Source organism: Mandrillus leucophaeus, unplaced genomic scaffold (genome assembly GCF_000951045.1).
Source record: "Mandrillus leucophaeus isolate KB7577 unplaced genomic scaffold, Mleu.le_1.0 Scaffold756, whole genome shotgun sequence".
NCBI classification, from domain to species: domain Eukaryota; kingdom Metazoa; phylum Chordata; class Mammalia; order Primates; family Cercopithecidae; genus Mandrillus; species Mandrillus leucophaeus.
Genome location: NW_012108208.1, coordinates 509,982 through 530,724, shown reverse-complemented (window position 1 = coordinate 530,724; position 20,743 = coordinate 509,982). Strand labels below are relative to the sequence as shown.

Here is a 20,743-nt window from a genome sequence, read left to right as displayed (position 1 = left end):
AAGGTTCGTACAATACATAAAGGAGAAATAGGTGTGTCACAAAAATTAGGCTCATTGTTGATTAGCTATGTCTATGTTCCACCTTTCACCAGAGGTTTAATTTTTGCTCTTTACTCTCAGCCCAAAGGTGTCTGTGGAACTTTGTAGATTCTTCCTATGGGATGAAAGCTTTGACAAACAAGGTGTTATTTCTGTGAGTCCAACAACCCTTTTCTTTTGGCCTATAATGAATAGATGGCTAAAACTTTTCTCTAACATGGTTAAAGAAATTTCAGAAACTGATTTCCAGCCCTTTTATTTGCTTTTCTCTCTGATCACTTAAAATTATGATGCATATGTCCTGCATCTGGAGAGAGAATAGAGGGAAAGAGAGACAGGGAGAGGAGGAGAGACCATCTCATAAAACCCTTGTCATTCATCCCCACCCTCCAATCTGTGTCTCCAAAAGTCTCTAGGTTTTGCCACCGGAAACAGCCTTCAGAATATTAGAATAATTACATATGTACTATTCTCTTCAATGAACTAAACTCCTAAGCATAGAAGTAATTTAAGACAGTGTTATCTTTAATCATTTAGTCCAGCAACAAATGCCAGAACTGGCCTGGGTAATGCCATAGGAACCACTTTGCTTCCTATGAAACATAAAGAGAATTTGCAAACCTACCTTTACTGAATAATGCTTACATTTCACTATAGTTACTCTTGGCAAGAAGTTGAGCAGTGGGAGGTGTATATGATAATATTTACATTTACTTCTCTGTGCTTACTCTTAATGTTTTCTGGGTAAAAATATACAATTGACTATTTGGGAAACCTCATTTGTGAACACAGGTTATATATGATCACATCCCTGGGGAAAACACATATTTAGTAGAAAGTGCCTCGCAAGCATTTCTTACAAGGACTTTCCTGTTCTTTTTTGTGGCTGATTTTACCCCTGACTCCAGGGCCCAGTAGCCATTAGAAGGTACTCTGTTCCTCAGCCCAGTCCAACCATGCCTTTATCCAGCTGTCACTTGCTTCAGTACCTGTACATTCCCTTTCTTTTAGTTTATGCAGAAGGCTGTAAGAAGCAACAGGCAAGACATATCTTTTGGTGAGTAAAACATAGACCAATGGTAGAAAGATTCTGGGGACATTTTCTAAAAATATATGAACATTCATAGTTGATGTTAATTTTAGTCATAATTTCCCTATGACACCCACTCTCACCTTTTTCCTGTTCCTTCTCCAAACTACTACCAGAATGGTCATTTCAGCATGCAAACCTGTTCTTGGCACTCCTCTGTTAAAATCCTTCAGTGGCTGCCAGTTTCCACCAGGATAATGTCCAAAATATTTACAAGGCTTTAAAAGCTCCTGCACACTCTGCCTCTATCTCCAGTTCCATTTGATGCCCTTCTTCCTGCACCCTGCCTCCCTCCCCCTCTAAGGTCTACAGGTGATTCTGGTGTTTCAATCCCTGCTCTTTTCATTCTCCAGAGCCATAGCTCATAGTGCTTCTTATGTCATAGAGAAAGCATCACTTCTCAGAGATTTTCACGACGTGTATCCTCCCCAGCCTAGCTTAGCCAGTCCCTCACACCCCACTCCCATACTCACGTAGCATCCTCTCCTTCTTTAAGACACACATTACCTGGGGAAATTGTTAAAAATCTGCCTTCACTTCTAGAATGTAGATCCCATGAAGGCAAGAGTATGCCCAATGCTTTATAACACGCTCTTAGCCCATGCTTTGTGTAGCTGATGCTCAGTTTCTTGGTTGACTGCATAAATGAGTGGATGGAATAGAAGGAGGCAGGATGCGTGGACAGATGATGGAGGAATTGTATTGCTAGCACTTCTCTGATTCTTTTTTAGTTTCTAAATTTATACCATTCTAAGAATTAATGGTGCAACTACAGAGAATAGTAGGTATGCATTTGTCTTTATAAAACACATATATTGTGTATTTAAGTTGAATATTAGCCAAAGTATGAAGCAGGGAAATAATAATTAGAAAAATCATGTACCAGTGTCCATCCTGGTTATAGTTCATTTTTGGGCAAGGCTAGTCATTCATTTTAATTAACATTTTCTGCGTTGATCAAAAAAGCTCCCTTGAATCAAAGAAAATGTTTGAATTTCACAAACATATTTCAATTTCATAGCCTTGCATTCAGCAACTATTAAGTCTATTCTGAGTCCTCTTTGAATACTTAGAATTGCCAAAATACAAGTAACAGACATATAATTGCTATTTATATGTGATCTAACAGCACCCTCTTTTATTTAGATGTTTTAGTTAAGTTTTTTATTCATATTTATATTTTTTCTTTTTACAAAGAATCCTAAAAACATAGAATTACAAAAAAAGGTGAACCAACACAAATGAAAAAAAAAATTCATTTCTAATTCTTAGATTACCACTATTAGCATATTGGCATATTGGTGTATTTATCCCTCTTTCTTCTAGTCCTTTTTTTTGGTTTGTTTTTCTTGTACATGATTGTGATAATAACATAATACTGCTTGAATGATTTGTTCTGCTACTTTTCACATAAACTCTAAAGTGTATCAGGGAGTGGGTAGTGTTTCTTCTCTTGACACTTCAGTGGGATGCTCTTAGTAATCCCATACTGGTATGTGTAGGGAAGGAAAATTAGTTAAATAATTTGGTATGGTTATAGAGTAGAGCACACAAAATCGTAAGAACCAATAGCTTCTGAGCACTTCTGGTCTCTAAATTCCTTGGAATGTTTCCCAGTGGATTGTAATTAAGGTATACATGATTATCTGCTGCTAAATTAAATGGTTCTTGGAAACCAAGTACATATAATATTAATAAACCACCTGACATTTTACAAGTTGTTACATGACTAATTCTTTGTGTTGCCATCTTCTAACTGTATGATCTAATCTGTTCCTTTCTCTTCAGCCTCATCCCATGCTGCTTTCTTCATTTCTCAGCATCCTCCAGCCATTGTGAACTCCTTTCTCTAAATTTTCCAAGCACTTTCTTTGTACTTTGTACTTTGTCCTCCCTCTTCCCCAACCCCAATGCTATGCTTTTTGCTTGGAAAGTTTCATTCTTCCCTTTCAGTTTAAATTGTGCTTCCTCAGAGAGGACCTCTTGATCTCCCTTTTTATAAAACAGGCTCCAGGAGCCAGGAAACCTTTACATCAAGACTTGATTTGCCATTTGATAGTCCTTCATCTGGAAGGAAAAAAAGGAGGGGGGGGGTGGAGCTTGAAAAACTGTCATAACGTCCCTGGAATATGATACTTTAAGAGTTGAGCCCATTCCATTTTGGAGATGATTTATATAAGTTACAACAATAGAAGGAGACAAAAACATGATTGTTCTATTGAGTTTTTATAACTTTCTGTCACAAGAAAGAAAGCATGCTTGCCTACAATTTTGTAATATTTCTAGTAAATAAAAGAGGCACTCCCCCTCTCAGAGCACCAAATAAGGAAAGTGTAATTGGATGTCATTGCTGTCAGTCATCTGGGCTATAAAAGAGAGAGTGGGATTGCCTCATCCCCTGGGCACCCACAGTCAGCTGTGTCCCTAGAGCTTCTCTTCTTTCTTTGCTGCCCAGCTGGGTATATTGCTTGTATGGATTGTAAGAAGGGAAGGGACTTCACTGTTTTAGCGTTTGAAACAAAAAGAAAAAACTCAGAAGTAGTAAGCTAAAAACAACTTGTGCAAATATTATGGGATTATTACTTAATTTTAAGAATTTTTGCTAAAAACAATAGGAACGTCATTGAAAAAAGAACCCCTTTGAGTGATGATGGTTTCCTAGTGTTCTACATCTCCTACTCCCTGCCTTATAAAAATAAAGCTAATTAATTGAAGTTCTGGCAAAGGGAAGGGAGTATTCCTTGGCCTTTGACCAAGAATTCCCCTCACCACCATGAACATTCCCACGCATTTCCCCACCAGTTACTCTCCATGATGTCTTCCTTCCTAACCCTTATCAAAATCTCAAATTACAGCACTCATTTATCTCCATATTTAAAATCTGCTCCTCCCATTAGAATTCAAACCACGTAAGACCCAGACCCTCAGTCTTGTCTATCCCATTCACCCTGTCTCCTTAGTGCCCGCCACAGTGGTTGGCATCTGCTTAGCCATCAAATATACACTGATTGAATAAATAAATCAATGATTTAAAGAAATCAATTTTTTTTTAAGTAGATTCTTATGCTTTGTCCCACTTGTGTCCTTTGAGTAAAAGTGTTGAAATACTACATGGCTTTCTAACAGGATATTTGTATTCACTTAGTAAACAGTTATTGAGTGCCTGCCACCAGGTCAAGCCCTGGAAATGCCACCCAAATAAGACATGATTGATGCCCTCCAGGACCTCAGAGACTAGCAGAGGGACAGACACATATGTGTAAATAGCTGCAATTCTTTATGAAAGTGTGTAATAGGGGCTTATGAGCATGAACTCTTGAGGTACATGAGGGAAGAATTTGATTCTGCCTGGGGCACGAAAATTTCTGCAGAGGCAGTGATATTTATGCTGGGCCTTGAAGGAAGAGATTTTTGGCAGGTTAATTAGCAGGAAAGAGAGCATGGAGTCTGAGACGTGAAAATGAATGGCATGTTTGGACAGCATTGTGTATTTTGGTGGGGTAGATTGTAAACTCTGCCCCAAGAAGTTTGAATTTGATCTTAAAGGAGCCAGGGAAACTGTTTAAGGAAGGGAGGCCATGGTAGGAAATGTATGTTAGAGTGCAACAATGTGCAGAGTTCATTGGGGGTGCGGAGTAGATGCTGTGATTAGAAACCAAACCATTCACTTCCATCATAGGTATTTGCAGTTAAAACAACCTTAATTTAAAGATCATAATAATGTATCTTTCGTAAAGATGAACTTTAGAATTTCATAGAGATGAATAGTTGGCTGGAAATTGGTTGCTCTATTAAAATGTATTTTCCAAATAAAGACTTTTTAAGTTATTTTGGTTGAATTTTAGAAACTTTTGAAAATCATTTTTAAAAAATATACCTGGATCAGTGTTGCAGTATAAATCGCTGCAGAACAAAATTCGTGAATCTTCATGTGAGATACAATTGAATATTTTGGATTCATCCAGATGAATAAAATGACTAGGTCTTTTCCTCCCGCCCTTGTTAAAGGTAATGCCTCTTTATCAATACCTCAAACACACACACACACAAAAAAAAACTCAAAACTTTTCTCTTGCAGTTCCACGGCAACCTTCAAATGACTTGTTTGAAATATTTGAAATAGAAAGAGGAGTCAGTGCAGACGATGAAGCAAAGGATGATCCAGGTGACACTTACACTCTTAGTGCCATCATAATGATATTTTATTGTTTCTCTCCATGAAAATAACTTTTAAATGTAGATTGTTTGGACCATTGGGGAAAATTATACCTGTTTTCTTTAACAACTCAGATTTCCTTTGTAGTTAAATCATCATTTTCTTTTTAAAAAATATATTAAAGTAGTACTTAAATTGTAAAAAAGGAAATCATATTTTATAAGTGATGATGTAACATGGTTATAATTTGGCAACATTTGTGCGTTCTATTTTTACAGATGATGCACTATTGTGCTGAGAAGGGATTAATGTACTTTCCCATTGGTCTCATGGAAAGAAGCTCTGGTTATATGGATAGGAGAGAACACGTGTTGTCTAGATACCCCTAGTTCATAGATTCATTTGTTGTTTTTTATTTTCTTGTAGGTGTTCTGGTACACAGTTGTAATTTTGACCATGGACTTTGTGGATGGATCAGGGAGAAAGACAATGATTTGCACTGGGAACCAATCAGGGACCCAGCAGGTAAAATCGTTTCATTTAATGTTTTCTGGTACACATTTCAATGTGATACTATCTGAAGACTCCACTGCTGCTAATCAAGTCTACTGTAATGCATCTCTGTGTTTATTTAATAAAGATAGTCAAAATGGACCATGCCCAGCATTTATACTCCATTTCTTTGAGAGAGTTAAATTTGTTAGCTATCAACTAGCACTATATTATGGGAGACAAGTAGTTAATTAAAAGGTCAGCTAATTTCTCTCAAAAAGCTTGATAAATAAAATATTTAGATTAATTCTTGAAAATAATTCTCAAGTTATTTATACTACCCATTCCCAGGAATAAAAATAATGTAGTGGTGTATAAGCCATGGTGATAGGTAGTCCCCAGTTGTTTTTTCTTTTTTTTTAAGATTTGAGTGGTCGTAGAGGGACACAGTGGAAATTTCTATAAAGTTGCGATTATCCCTCTGAAAAAATTTCACTCTAACTTGGATGCTGAAGGAAATGGTTACAAATCACCACCACTCATTTTATAACAAAAGGTAGATTTAGACATAGTTCCTTCAAAATCAACAGAGTTTTAAATTACACAATTCCTATTAATCTAAAGTTTTAGTACTCATAAGACATCTTTTCTTCTGGATTCAAGATAGCTTTTCTCCCTCAGTAGTTAAATCTTTTTTTTTTTTTTTTTTTTTTGAGACGGAGTCTTGCTCTGTTGCCCAGGCTGGAGTGCAGTGGTGCAATCTCAGCTCGGCTCACTGCACCCTCTGCCTCCTGGGTTCAGTCAATTCTCCTGCGTTCAATCAATTCTCCTGCCTCAGTCTCCCGAGTAGCTGGGACTATAGGCATGTGCCACCATGCCCGGCTAATTTTTTGTAATTTTTAGTAGAGGCGGGGTTTCACCATGTTAGCCAGGATGGTCTCGATCTCCTCACCTTGTGATCTGCCCGCCTCGGCCTCCTAAAGTGCTGGGATTACAGGTGTGAGCCAACACGCCCGGCCAGTAGTTAAATTTTTTATGGGTAAGGCCTACTTAATGGAAGGGTGAGGAGTTTGGTTTCATTTGTTTTTCCTTTTTATACTCCTGATTCTAGATTTTAAGAAGAAAGATACAAAATGTGAAGGAAAAACATGTTATTTCATTTATTTAAAAGCCTAGTTCTTCAGAAAACCACACACCGCATGTTCTCACTCCCAGGTGGGAATTGAACAATGAGAACACTTGGACACAGGAAGGGGAACATCACACAATGGGGCCTGTCGTGGGATTGGGGGAGGGGGGAGGGATAGCATTAGGAGATATACCTAATGTAAATGATGAGTTAATGGGTGCAGCACACCAACATGGTACATGTATACATATGTAACAAACCTGCACATTGTGCACATGTACCCTAGTACTTAAAGTATAATATAAATAAATAAATAAATATATATATATAAAAGAAAAAAATCAATTGAAAAACAAGCAGATTTTAAATTTTGAACTAATTAAAATAATGGAAAGTGTCTGTTTTGTGGTGTATATACTATGAATAAAATCACAGTATTTTCTAAGCAATTTCCCCCCACAAAATAAACAAATAAAAGCCTAGTTCTTCAATACCATACCGGGTAAGAGCACCAAACACACAAAAGTTAACTTCAGAGAACTCATGATATCTTAAACCAGCTCTTCTCAAACTTCACTGTGAATGCAGAGCAGCTGAGGGCCTCATTAAAATGCAGATTTTCATGCATTTCTAGGAGGCTCCCTGAAGATCTCTATGGTGGTCCTCAACGCACATTTTGAGTAACAAGATATTAAAAAATTAGTCCAAAAATATATTCATTATATCCCCTAAGGTTGAAATAGAGATATACTTAAAAATTAAAATGTGAAGTAATTTCCTAAACATAGGAATATTCAATAAATTCAAATTGGTTCATACATTTCTTTTAGTTGTAAAAGACAATATCATTTAGTGCCTCACACACAGTACTCTCAGTCATTCTTGCATTACTGTCTTACTCATTTAAAGTTAACTCTGAGTAGGACAGCATTATCATTAATGTCACAGATGCTGTGAATAAGAGAGAAACCAACATATCTACATATGTGTGTGTGTGTGCGTGTGTGTGTGTGTGTAAACAAGTAATATTGTCTTTATTTCACAAAGGAAATATTGACACCCAGAGAAGTTATGTTTCCTAAGGCCACAGAGCTAGAGAGTGGTGGAATTAAGTCCAAACCACTGTGTACTACTCATGCAGGCTCCTAGACAGTTCAATACTCAGAACATCTGCAGCATTATTGTGTTTTTGACTGTACCACAGGCTGGCCTCAGTAGGTGTGCATGTGGTAGTGTGCACAATCTGATTAGCAGATCACAGACCTGTAGATTAGACTGACTGACCACTGACCTTAAACTGACTGACCACTGACCTGGAGTAGTTTGCTACAGAAGGAGGGATCTCTGGCAGTCATGTATGATAGAATGGTGAATAATATTTATGGTCATAATGAATGATTCCTTCAAGTAAGGTACATTGGGGAGAGTAATTCATGCTAAACTCAGGAGAATTCACTGCACTTTTATGTAAACAATCTATGTAAAATCTTAATTTTTAGAATTTAAACACTGTATTTTAGAACCAATTTAGTCCTTTTCAACATTTTTAAATTATTCATTATATTTGTAAATGTTTAAATTTGTTGTGACCCAATCTCCCTTTCCCTCTGATGGAAAAATGAGAAGTGGGTCAGAAATTAGAATGGTAGACAAAGAAATTTGAAAATGGTTATTGGACTGTGTTAGTACAGAACAAATTGAAAGGAAGAGATGGCTGCTTGAGTGATTGGCTAACTCGTGATGATTGGCTATGGTCCCTGGAGGATGCTTTTCTAGAATTGGTCCAAGTTTTTACCAAGAACTTAGATAAATAGGACATTGAACTTAAATATTGAAGATAAACTGCCCAAACTACAGTTGACTCAAATCTGGAGAGGAAAGTGAGTATGTGTGCTGACACAGCCAGCATTAGAAAGATTAGATTAATGGGTCACAATTAAGAAGGTAAAATGTAATGGGGTTGAGTCTAAGTTATGGCTCATAGTCTAGAAACCAGTCACACACTTGAGTGAGGGAAAAGACCTGACATATCACTAAGTGTAGAAGATTTTAGAGTTTTAGTGTGTAATGAAATCAATCTAAGCGAACCTTGTGATGTTGCTGCCAGAAATATGGACCATCTCTATAGAAATATGGTATGTTTCAAGAATGAAAAATCCACTTTGGTTAAGTGGTGAATCTACTTTTGAGAATTTTTTTTTTTCTAATATGAGAAGAATAGAGTTGGTCACTTAGAAGACGATGACCTGCATGGAAAGGTATCTCCAAGCTTGTGAAAAACAGACAAAGGAACCATGACGTTTAGCCTAGAGAAGAAATGATGCAGCAGGGTTCCTTTTCAAATAATTGACTAGGGTTAGAGTTGTTCTCTGTGACCAAAAGGGGATGAGAATAGGATTGATGGGTAAAAAATACAGGTAGATTCATTTTGGCTCACTCTCATCTAAAAAGAGAATAGGCTGACATGGAAGGAATGAGTTATCTGTTGGTGGAAGCATTTGACTGGGTGACATATGGCAAGATATTGTTAAAAGGTTTGATCATCAAGTAAGAGTTGGATTAGAAAACCTCTAAACCATCTCTGAGAGCCTGATTCAATATGGAATGTGGAAATAGTCCCAAGAAATTCAGTGAGCAGGGTTCTAGCTTGGAAAGAAGGATGGGAAGACCAAAAGATGGCAGAGAGTTGGAAGGTAGGACAGCATATATGAAGATGGAATTGCAGAATATATTTTTAGAATATGTTGACAGAATTATAACCCAGCACTGATGGGAAAATACTAACAAAGCTTACCTTTTCATGGCTTTTTCTTCTAGGAAATTCAGACAGATGGAGTGTGTGCGTGTGTGTGTGTGTGTGTGTGTGTGTGTGTGTATCACATGTGAAGGCCAGAGGAGAATATAAAAAAATCGGCTAGACATGGTGGCTCACCCCTGTAATCCCAGCACTTTGGGAGGCTGAGGCGGGCGGATCACCTGAAGTCAGGAGTTCAAGACCAGCCTGGCCAACATAGTGACGCCCCGTCTCTACTAAAAATACAAAAATTAGCCGGGTGTGGTGGCAGGCACCTGTAGTCCCAGCTACTCGGTAGGCTGAGGCAGGAGAATCTCTTGAGCCTGAGAGGCAGAGGTTGCAGTGAGCCAAGATCACACCACTGTACTCCAGCCTGGGCGACAGAGCAAGACTCCGTCTAAATAAATAAATAAATAAATAAATAAATAAATAAATAAATAATTTCTGTGTATTATTCTAATTAACAAGCTAATTGTTTACCTATGTCTATCTAGATTATACCAGTTATAAAAGAATATATGTTTGGATATCCAATTATGGATGATTTTAATGCTGTGCAGTTCTAATCCAAGATCCAGATTTGTAAATATTCTTATATGTTAATATTTCTAAGAAAATTCTCAAAACTCACAACCTTAAGAAACAGCTGCAAAAAAAGTGCAATTTGCTACTGCCTTTCGTGGTGCTATTATGTTTTATTACATTCAGTCACAGTGAGATGTGAAATTAACAATGCCTCTAAGAAATGGAAAATTGTGCTGTTGACAGACATGGTGATTTGCCGCAGGTATGTAGCTGTGGCCCTGGGGACACACCCTTCTCCTGTGTGTGTCAAAGCTAGAACTAAGCCCCTTTTCCTGGAACCTTGATCTCTGGAGAACAAGGATTAAGGGCAACTGACTCAGCACTCTGTCTACCACCGATAGCTACAAGGAATTTGCTTACATATGTATCAAGTATGCCAGCATGTACATACAAGTATGTCTGTTTCAGCATTAAAACATTATTTTAAAATATACATAAATGTAAAATAAATCAACAATATCAGTGAAAGCTTTCTACCATCCTTGACTCCCATTCACCACCTGGCAAGATGCAGCCAGTTTCTTGATTATGTTCCCAGAGAGATATTTTTAGATGCAATGGCACTCTCTTCTGTGCCTTGCCTTTGTCACTTATTGATATTATCTCAAGAGTTAACAGGAACAACATGGACTTTGAAGCCAGAATACCTGATCTGGAACCCAGCACCACCACATACTAGCTATGACCTTGAGCAAGTTACTTAAACAGGGATAATCAGTACTATCCAGTAAACATATATAAGGCATTTCAAGCAGTGACTCGTCCAGAGTTACCGCCAAAATAGTATTAGCCATTGTGGTTGAAGCATGTTCTCTATCAGCACATACAGAACACCCTCATTCTTATTTATGGCTGGCTGCTATTCCATTACTCATCAGATGTACCACAATGTATTTAGCAAGCCCTCCACAAAGGAACATAAGTTGTTTCAAGACTTTAGGTAGTTCAGACAATAGTGCAGTGAAAAACCCTGTACATTCATTATTTAATATATGTTAGACTGTATCTATAAATTCTTAAATGTGGAATTACTATGTCAAAAGAGAATTTGTATTTTGAATTTTGATAGAATTTATTAAATTACCCTTTATAAAGGTTGTAGCAATTTACACTTCTGCCTACAATATTTGAAAACCATCACCAACATATAAAAGTATTTTCAACATCTTTGCCAATCTTATAGGTTAAAAGGGATCTCTTTTCATTTTACTTTACAGTTCTTTTATTGTGAAAAGTTGATCACTTTTTCATATATTTGTCATTTTTTCTGTGATGTTCTTTATTTTTATTTAGTATTATTGATATATGAAAATTTTCTATACAAAAAGAAAAATTATCCTTTTTTAATGTGTTGCAAATATTTAAAAACATTTTTGTTTGTCTATTATATGGTATTTTTTACCTTAACATGCAAATTTGGAAACTTAAATGTTCTTCAGTAAGAAATTGGCTAAATGGTTACTGGCATACTTGCAGCAATGCAAAGTGTATTTGCTACCATAGAAAAATGGTTATACAAGAAGCAACTTACAACACTGCAAATATAGTATTCCTTTTTTTAAAAAAAAAAGTTCATATTCATGTGCATTTGTGTGAATGTATTACATAAGAAAAGTTCAGAAGTCAAAACCTTCAGAAATACCTCTAGATTTTGTAAATTGAAAATTTAAAGGCACCAACCACTACAGAATTAAAAATAAATAAACTACCATTTTATAACCCAACTTTCTGGTCAAGTTTGGCAGCATCTATTATTTCTCCTCCCTCCCCAAAATTATTTAGATGTTGTGATACTGTAAACTGAATGAATGTTTAATATAATCATATATTTATCACCAGAATTATGAAATCAGAAGTGAAAATTTTAATAGGTAACTTGCTTGACACTGAATCAATTTTTCCCTTAGTTAATGTTCCAACTTGTATCATTTCCTTTGTTACAAAGGGAATGAATTCTTCATGGCAAAAAAAAGCAAAAGCAAAACCTGGTGCCCATAGAGTAGCTCTGTAGAGGAAGAACAATCGTAACCTCACTTATCATGTTGTAAATTTTAGAGTTTTAAATACATATGCAAAGAATACCTTGGTGTGTTAGGTTGTCTTGTTTGCAGGTAGCGTCTGGCAGAATGGTATCAGTGTACATTCCACAGGGACTTAATCCTTGTTTTCTCGAAACTTGCAGGTTAACTGTAATAACCTTATATCTTAGTCTTAACTAGAGTACCTGTGATGATTCAAAAGCTGACTTATAGTGAGACTTTTAAAATCCATGTAAATATTTTGGCCCAAAATATGTTTGGATTAGTTTGTGGAGGAAGGGGACAAGGGAAGTGGGAGAAAGATTCTTAAGACATTATGTATTTTTAGTGATTCAAGTATGTGAATCAAGGATCTGTTTCCTTGCAGTTTTTTGCTGTACCCTTGGAACATCATTCGTTGATTCAAACATCCTTAAACACCTGCTATCTGCTAGCAGGGTAACACAGAGGTTTGGGGAAAACTTTGGTTCAGACTTTAAGTTGTTCACAACCTGCTGGGGAGCCGTCAGCACAGAGACTGGCGCATAGTCAGTGCACAGAAATCACCTATGACCTGTAGAGCTCAGATGGTACTTGTTAGAGAAGACGACACTGGAATAAAAAGATATACCAAATTTTATCAGGTCTTGTATAAATTAAGCATAAGAAAGAGATAATAGTTTATCTGTTAACTGAAAACTAAATGGGATTTCTACCAAAATAGATACACATGTTCAACATTCCAACCATTTTTCTATGGAAAAACCAGTGTTGAAACATACAGTGTGTTTTCAGTTGACTGAGATAAAACAGCCTGAGGGAATGTCATTTGTACATGGATCAAGCTTCAAAATACTACTTGCAACTTTCTCTCTGGAGAAGCAGCACCCCCTACTTCACTGCTGCTTAACCATTTCTTAAAATGCAGTTTCCTTAACAGCGGAGGGAAGAAAACTCTGTAGTCCTAGGGGTCTGAGAACATCATCAAAGTGGTCTATCTAAAGTGAAAGTTTTTACTAATATTTGTGTTCACGTATATATAATAGGACATATTTATAGAATAGATATGATATAGATTTGTTTTACTATAAAAATGTTTTAAACGGCTTACCTCCAAATAAAATTGATGCTCCAGGAAGACATGGAGGGTTTCCTGAATACTTCTGTATCTTCCTGCTGTTAGGTTTACACCAGTGTGAGAAGCACTGCCAACTCTGAATTTTTTTGTTTTAAAGAACCTTTACATTTAGAAATTTTGTTTAAGTTGGAGGAGGAGAGAATAAGCAGATATAGGGCCCTTTAAATCACCATCTGCTTTACTGTCTGGAGTTAATTATCCACCAGAAAATTCTCCCTGGAAATTTAGGGTCCGTTTTACCAAACCACCAAGCCAGATAGGCAGGGGTGTTGGACAACATAATCATAAATTGATGAGGGTCATAAATTGGTGGTGAATGTGTATATGTTGTTGTATGCCTATATGTCTGATCATATTCAATTGGAAATATTCATAGTGTTTGGATTACTAATTATTGTGTGTCTCTGGCATTACTTCTGCTTTCCATGAGCAAAGTAAGTGAATGTTTTCTGTAAACACATACCATAGAACTTCAGGCATACAAATAAGTCTAATTTTTCTTCTTCAAAAATCTGGAATTCTTTACCAAGAAAACAAAAAAAACTAAAACTCCTGTCCATGCTGCTTGTTCTAGAAAGGGATATTGGCACATACACACAGCTCTGCTTTTCCCATTCCAGGTGGACAGTATCTGACAGTGTCGGCAGCCAAAGCCCCAGGGGGAAAAGCTGCACGCTTGGTGCTACCTCTCGGCCGCCTCATGCATTCAGGGGACCTGTGCCTATCATTCAGGCACAAGGTGACGGGGTTGCACTCTGGCACACTCCAGGTGTTTGTGAGAAAACACAGTGCCCACGGAGCAGCCCTGTGGGGAAGAAATGGTGGCCACGGCTGGAGGCAGACACAGATCACCTTGCGAGGGGCTGACATCAAGAGCGTAAGTAGATCCACAAAGGAGGCGGGACCTGGGATGTTTTCCTTTCATAGGAGAGCTCTGGAATCTGAATTGGAAGAAGCCTTGCTCTGTAAATTCAGGCTCAGACAAAGGTTTGGATTTTTTTCTGGGCCTGATGACTCCATTCAGTGTCTCTTTCTGAAACCCCTTTCTGCTTCTTCATCCTTCCTCATTGTAACCTGTGATCACCACCTCTCCATGACCCTGGTAAAGATCCATTTTCTTTTTTGAATGGAAAAAAAAATCTAGGAATAGAAAATTTTTTTTGTTTTTTTATTTTTTTAAGTTGATCAACAGAAACTTCCAAGGGTGGCGTGGTGAGCTTAATTGTTCCTGCTTTTCCTTTCCTTTTAATTCCTTATATTTCAAACTTTTACTACCATAAATTACCCAGGAGATGGTTCTTTTTTCGTTTTTGAAATGTTTCTTTCAAGTTCAACTTTTTTTCTTTGTTTCAGAGATCACAGTTAAGCAGCATAGGGTGGGAACTCAGAACTACAATTGGAAAGCACTACTCTATTCGGGACAGGATGTGGGAAGTGCTTTGATGGAATATATAAATTTGATCTTAAGTAATCAAGACATAGGTAGCAAGAAAATGGTCTACGGCATCCCAGCAAAATCATGAATGCATTTGGGAAAATGTCATCTTTATGCTGGTGCTTATGAAACTTGCTGTTGGGAGATACCTATGCCTATATATAGGTATAGTTTATAAGAAACTATTTTAGAAAGAAAAGATAGATTCCATTAATACAGATTTTACCAGAGTACTTGGATTTTGTTTAATTCTTATATATTTTTTCTTAAAACTCTTCTCAGTATTTTTATTGTTTAGAGAAATAAAACAAGATAATAAATCATTTTAAATCATAGCACTCAGGTTTTCTCTTGTTTTATAAGGAGCAAGGATGCTCTATAGAAAATATAATGTAAGAACAATAAAAGTTTTTGGTTTTTACATAGATAAAACAGCAGTGTGATTGGATCATGGTGTTTGATTCTATTCCATTTTCAGCAAGAAAGCTATGTTAACCAAAAAAGAACTAAGAAACATCTAAGATAGGCTGCGTGATTATGATCTTTTAGATCTTTGGCTCCTAATATCTGTTCCTTTATATTCTATCACACTCTTCTTCTAACTTTGGTAATCCTTGACAAGTGTCCACTTTATAAACAATCCTAAATCGAATTGGTGTATAGCTTAGAATGGCTTTTTAAAGAGTGATTGATTCTGAGTAATGTGGTCTGATGAACATTTTGATGATTTCAGTTTCTACTAAAAACTTCAGTGATACTGGCAACTATATTCTGTTTTTTTCCTCCTGTAAAATAAGTTTAAAATTGGTTTGGGGGAAGGTTTGCCTTTATTTTTGCTTAATAAGGAGGCATTAGAAAGGGGCAGAGGAGGCTTGACTGGTGTGTGCATTCTCTCCCTAGGTCATCTTCAAAGGTGAAAAAAGGCGTGGTTACACTGGGGAGATTGGATTGGATGATGTGAGCTTGAAAAAAGGCCCCTGCTCTGAAGAACGCTAACAACTCCAGAACCAGCAATGAACTCCTATGTTGCTCCATCCTCTTTTTCCAATTCTTATCTTCTTTCCTCTTCTCCCTTTTGTCAGGCCTAGGAGAAGAGTGGGTCAGTGGGTCAGGAGGAAGTCTATTTGGTGACCCAGGTTTTGCTGGCCTGCTTTTGTGCAATTCCAATGAACAGTGACACCCTCCTTGAAATACAGGGGCATCATAGACACATCAAAGCCATCTGTGGGTGTTGCCTTCCATCCTGTGTCTCTTTCAGGAAGGCCTTCAGCATGCGTGACCCATACCATCCTCCATCCTGATTACAAGGTGCTCCTTGTAGCAAATTATGGGAGTGAGTTACGGGAGCAGTTTTTAAACAAAATCTTTGCAAATGGCCATGATGTTATCTGTTTGGTGTTGTACCATGAGTAGTATTGACTTCCCTTGAGATATGATATACAATGTGCTTGTGAAATTGACTTACCCTCTTCACTTAAGTTAGTTCTGGCCTGACCTGAACTCTGGCTTTTACTGCCATTCACTTTATAAAATAAGGGTGTGTAATATATCAAGATACATTTATTTTTATCTGTTTTTTTTTTTCTGTTAAAGACAATTATGTAGAGTGGGCACATAATCCCTCGTTAGTAGTATTGTGTTTTGTTTAAATGTGCTATTGATATTAAGTATTTACGTGTTCCAAATATTTACAGACTCTAGTTGCAAGGTAAAGGGCAGCTTGTGATCTCAAGTTAAAAAATACATGGTGAAATGTCATCCAGTTCCATGACCTTATATTGGCAGCAGTAGGAAATTGGCAGAAGTGTTGGGTTGTGGTAGCAGAGTGATGAATTTTTTTTTTTTTAATGGCCTTGAGTTTGATCTCTGCAAAGGATAGGAAACCTTTAGGAAGACAAGAAACTGCAGTTAATACATAAAACTCTCACTGTTCCAAGTTACACTTTAAAACCACAGCTTTTACCATCATAACATGGCTCTCTCTGGTAATATGTAGGAAGCTTTATAAAAGTTTTGGTTGATTCAGAAAAAGGATCCTGTATATTAACGCAGGGTGAGAGGAGGCATAGGGAAAACTCCATTGGAACAGATTTTCACACAACATTTGAAATAGATGAAAGTTTAGGCAGTTGTAGTTCATAACTTCTGTTGCTCATGGCTATGTCAGGATAGGATAGGAAGCAAGTCCCATGCTCAGAGGCATGGGATGTGTTGGAATGGGATTAACACACACTGGAGGAGCAGGGCAAATTGGAATTCTAAGATCCATGAACCCCCAACTGTATTTCCTCCCTGCATATTTTTACCTGTATATTAAAAAACAATGTACCTTTTAAAGGCATTACTCCTGAGGTTTTTCTTAATTTCCTATTAAGTAATCAAAATATTTTCTGCTGTTTTTGCCAGGAATCACAAAGATGATTAAAGGGTTGGGAAAAAAGATCTATGATGAAAAATTAAAGGAACTGGGATGATTCAGCCTGGAGAAGAGAAGACTGAGGGGCAAACCATTGATGGTTTTCAAGTATATGAAGGGTTGGCACAGAGAGGATAGTGACCAGCTGTTCTCCATATGCACTAAGAATAGAACAAGAGGAAACGGGCTTAGACTAGAGTATAAGGGAGCATTTCTTGGCAGGGGCCATTGTTAAATTAGAATACTTCATTAAAAAAAGCATGAAAATCTCAGTATCTCTCTCTCTCTTTTTTTCTCTTTCTAAAAAATTAGATAAAAATTTATCTATTTAAGATAGTTAAAGATGTTCTTACCCCAACGTAAAGTAACAAATTATAGAATTTCCCAAAAGATGTTTTGATCCTACTAGTAGTATGCAATGAAAATCTTTAGAACTAAGTAATCTGGACAAGGCTCAATTTAGGCATTTCCCTCTTGACCTCCTAATGGAGAGGGATTGAAAGGCGAAGAGCCCACCAAATGCTGAGCTCACTGAAATGTCTCTCCCTTATGGCAATCCTAGCAGTATTGAAGAAAAAAGGAAACTATTTATTCCAAATGAGAGTATGATGGACAGATATTTTAGTATCTCAGTAATGTCCTAGTGTGGTGGTAGTTTTTAAATGTTTCTTCATGGTAAAGGTGTAAACCTTTCATTTGTTCAATGGATGATGTTTCCGATTTTTTTTTTTTTTTTCTTAAGAGCTCCTTCAAGGAACACAGTTCAGAGAGATTTTCATCTGGTGCATTCTCTGCTTCATGTGTGACAAGTTACTTGGCTGCTGAGAAAGAGTGCCCTGCCCCACACCGGCAGACCTTTCCTTCACCTTATCAGTATGATTCCGTTTCCCTTACTAATTGGACTCTCCCAGGTTCCACAGAACAGTAATATTTTTTGAACAATAGATACAATAAAAAGTCTTTTGTCATTTAACCTGGTAAAGGCAGGGCTGGAGGGGGGAAAATAAATCATTAAGCCTTTGAGTAACGGCAGAATATATGGCTGTAGATCCATTTTTAATGATTCATTTCCTTTATGGTCATATAACTGCACAACTGAAGGTGAAAGGGGAAAATAAATGAAAATTTTACTTTTCGGTGCCAATGATGCATTGCACTAAACTGATGGAAGAAGTTATCCAAAGTACTGTATAACATCTTGTTTATTATTTAATGTTTTCTAAAGTAAAAAATGTTAGTGGTTTTCCAAATGGCCAAATGAAAACAATTCTTTGTAAATAAAAACACTGTTAGTAATACCAGTTGTCTATTCTTGTTTTTTGAGTTTTGTTTTTATTGACTTGGAAAAAAGCATTGAGGTAGTTAAATGATGTTTCACAAAAGTCATAGTAGAATCCCTTTTACTGTTTGGATGGTGGGAACAAAGACATTGCCCGCGGTATTACACTTTCTAGGTTATAAAACATGAGACACTTTTTTTTTTTTTTTTTAATCAGCATGAACAGGGAAAGAGATCAGAAGATCAGTAAAACCCATGCCATGCTATGCCTTAGTAAATTGCTTTAGTTATGTTTTATTATCATTTCATTGTAAACGTTTGCTTTAAATTCTTTTTTTGTTTGTTTGTTTGCAACAAGGTCTCACTCTGTCTCCCAGGTTGCAGTGCAGTGGTGCGATCATAGCTCACTGCAGCCTCAAATTCCTTGGCTCAAGCAATCCTCTGGCCTCAGCCTCTCAAGTAACTGGGACTACAGGCACATGCCACCACACCTGGCTAATTTTTTATATTTAATTTTTTTTTTTTTTTTTTTTTTTTTTGTAGAGACAGGGTCTTGTTATGTTGCCCAGGCTGGTGTTCAACTCCCAGCTTCAAGCTATCCTCCCACCTAACCTCCCCAAGGTGCTTGGGATTACAGGTGTGCGCTACTGTGCCCAGGTGCTTTCAATTCTATGATGGAAAGGCAGATTAAGCTATAAGTAAATATACAAATATGTGAATTGTAAGTGAAGTCTTTTTTTTTTACTAGTAATTTTGTTAATTTATAACACTTTACTCATACTCCAATAATATTTCCTGATGGAGAAAACAACTACAACAAAGAGAATTTTTAAAATTATACAAGAATAAAAATTAGTCCTCATGCAGAATTATAGAGAATATACTCAATAGTTTCTCTCTTTCCAATATGCAGAGAACTCTTAGCTGGGGACAAAATCTTGGATAAATACATAATTCAAGCAAAAAGTAAGGAATAACTTACCTCAGAGATCCTTCATAATCATCCCTCAGAGATCTGAGAAAGTTCAGGTTTTCTTAATATGTTAATTAAGAAGTTAAACCTTTTCTGAAACCTATTTGAGGTTGTGGGTTGGGAGGAGCAGATAACGATGAGATTCTAGGGTGTAGTTCATTGATTTAGTCAGCAAATTTTCAAATACCGATGTATAAGGGAGGGGAGGGGGCCTCTAAGGTCCGACAGTGGGAGATTTTCCCTTTAGTGTTTCAATCTCAAGAGGGAGGTGGACATTTATCAAAGTCATATAAACACAAAATTGCTGTTCTGAATAAATAGGTGGTGTTTTGAAGATTCTAGAAGCATGCTGGATTTCAAGACTCTTACCCATTGCTTTTCATTTTAATGTGCATGGGAAGCACCTGGAATCTTGTTAAACTGCAGCTTTTGATTTAATGGATCTGGAGTGGGGCTTGAGATGCTGCATTTCTAACCAGTTCCCAGGTGATGCCTATGCTGCTTCTCCTGGTTCCACAATTTGAGTGACAAGGCCTTAACGGTAAGTGTACTGAGGAGGATTAGGGCCTTCATCTTCATTAACATTCACGGCTGAAAGGCCTGAAGGCCCATAGTTGCAAGATCTGGATTTGTAAAAATTTACAAAGTCCCAGTGTATTTTTCTTCTTTCAAAAAACTTCTTTTCTGAGCGTGGAATATTTAAACTTGCCCACCTGGTGCAGAACGTTGCTTTTTAAACAACTGGCAGGGCCTTCGGAATAAGGAAGTTATAATTGAGGACACTTAAATATAAGTGAGGCAGTGATCCAGGAAGCATGTCTTTTGAAAGACAAAGGGACATTCATGAATTGGAGAGCATTGCTTTTCAGGGCTCCAGGACTCAGAAACTTGAAAGCAATCTGAAATTCCAGTAGAGGTGAGTTCTAATTTGATTTTTCTGGGATTAATTCATTAAAAGCTAAAAACTGGGCCGTCACTCATAACCTGATCATGTAATTTTGAGGAGTATAGATGACCGACCTTGGAGGCTCTGTTCTGTTGTTTCACACATATCTTCATTTTCTAGACCAAGCCCCACTCTGGTGTTCGGGATCTGCTTGCAGACACTCGTGATTTGTGGGGTCATCCAAAGCAGTTTTATCACCTGCAGGCAGTTTTCACCCTCAGGGGACATTTGGTAATGCATAGAAACATTTTTG

General features: G+C 37.0%; 1 protein-coding gene across 7 annotated transcripts in view; it reads left to right on the top strand.

The window, feature by feature from the left end:
• The window catches only part of NPNT (nephronectin), a 102,032-nt gene extending 83,442 nt beyond the window's left edge, over positions 1 to 18,590 (top strand). For 3 of the 7 annotated variants that reach the window (XM_011966318.1, XM_011966314.1, XM_011966316.1), the window contains 4 exons: positions 5,208 to 5,294; positions 5,712 to 5,810; positions 14,062 to 14,318; positions 15,777 to 18,590. In XM_011966318.1, the coding sequence (XP_011821708.1) occupies positions 5,208 to 5,294; positions 5,712 to 5,810; positions 14,062 to 14,318; positions 15,777 to 15,872 (539 nt within the window). In that variant the 3' untranslated portion in view covers positions 15,873 to 18,590. Of the gene's footprint in view, positions 1 to 5,207; positions 5,295 to 5,711; positions 5,811 to 14,061; positions 14,644 to 15,776 lie in introns of those variants that run through there. The other 4 variants (XM_011966319.1, XM_011966317.1, XM_011966320.1 and 1 more) reach the window with 3 other exon arrangements.
• The last annotated feature ends 2,153 nt before the right edge of the window (positions 18,591 to 20,743 follow it).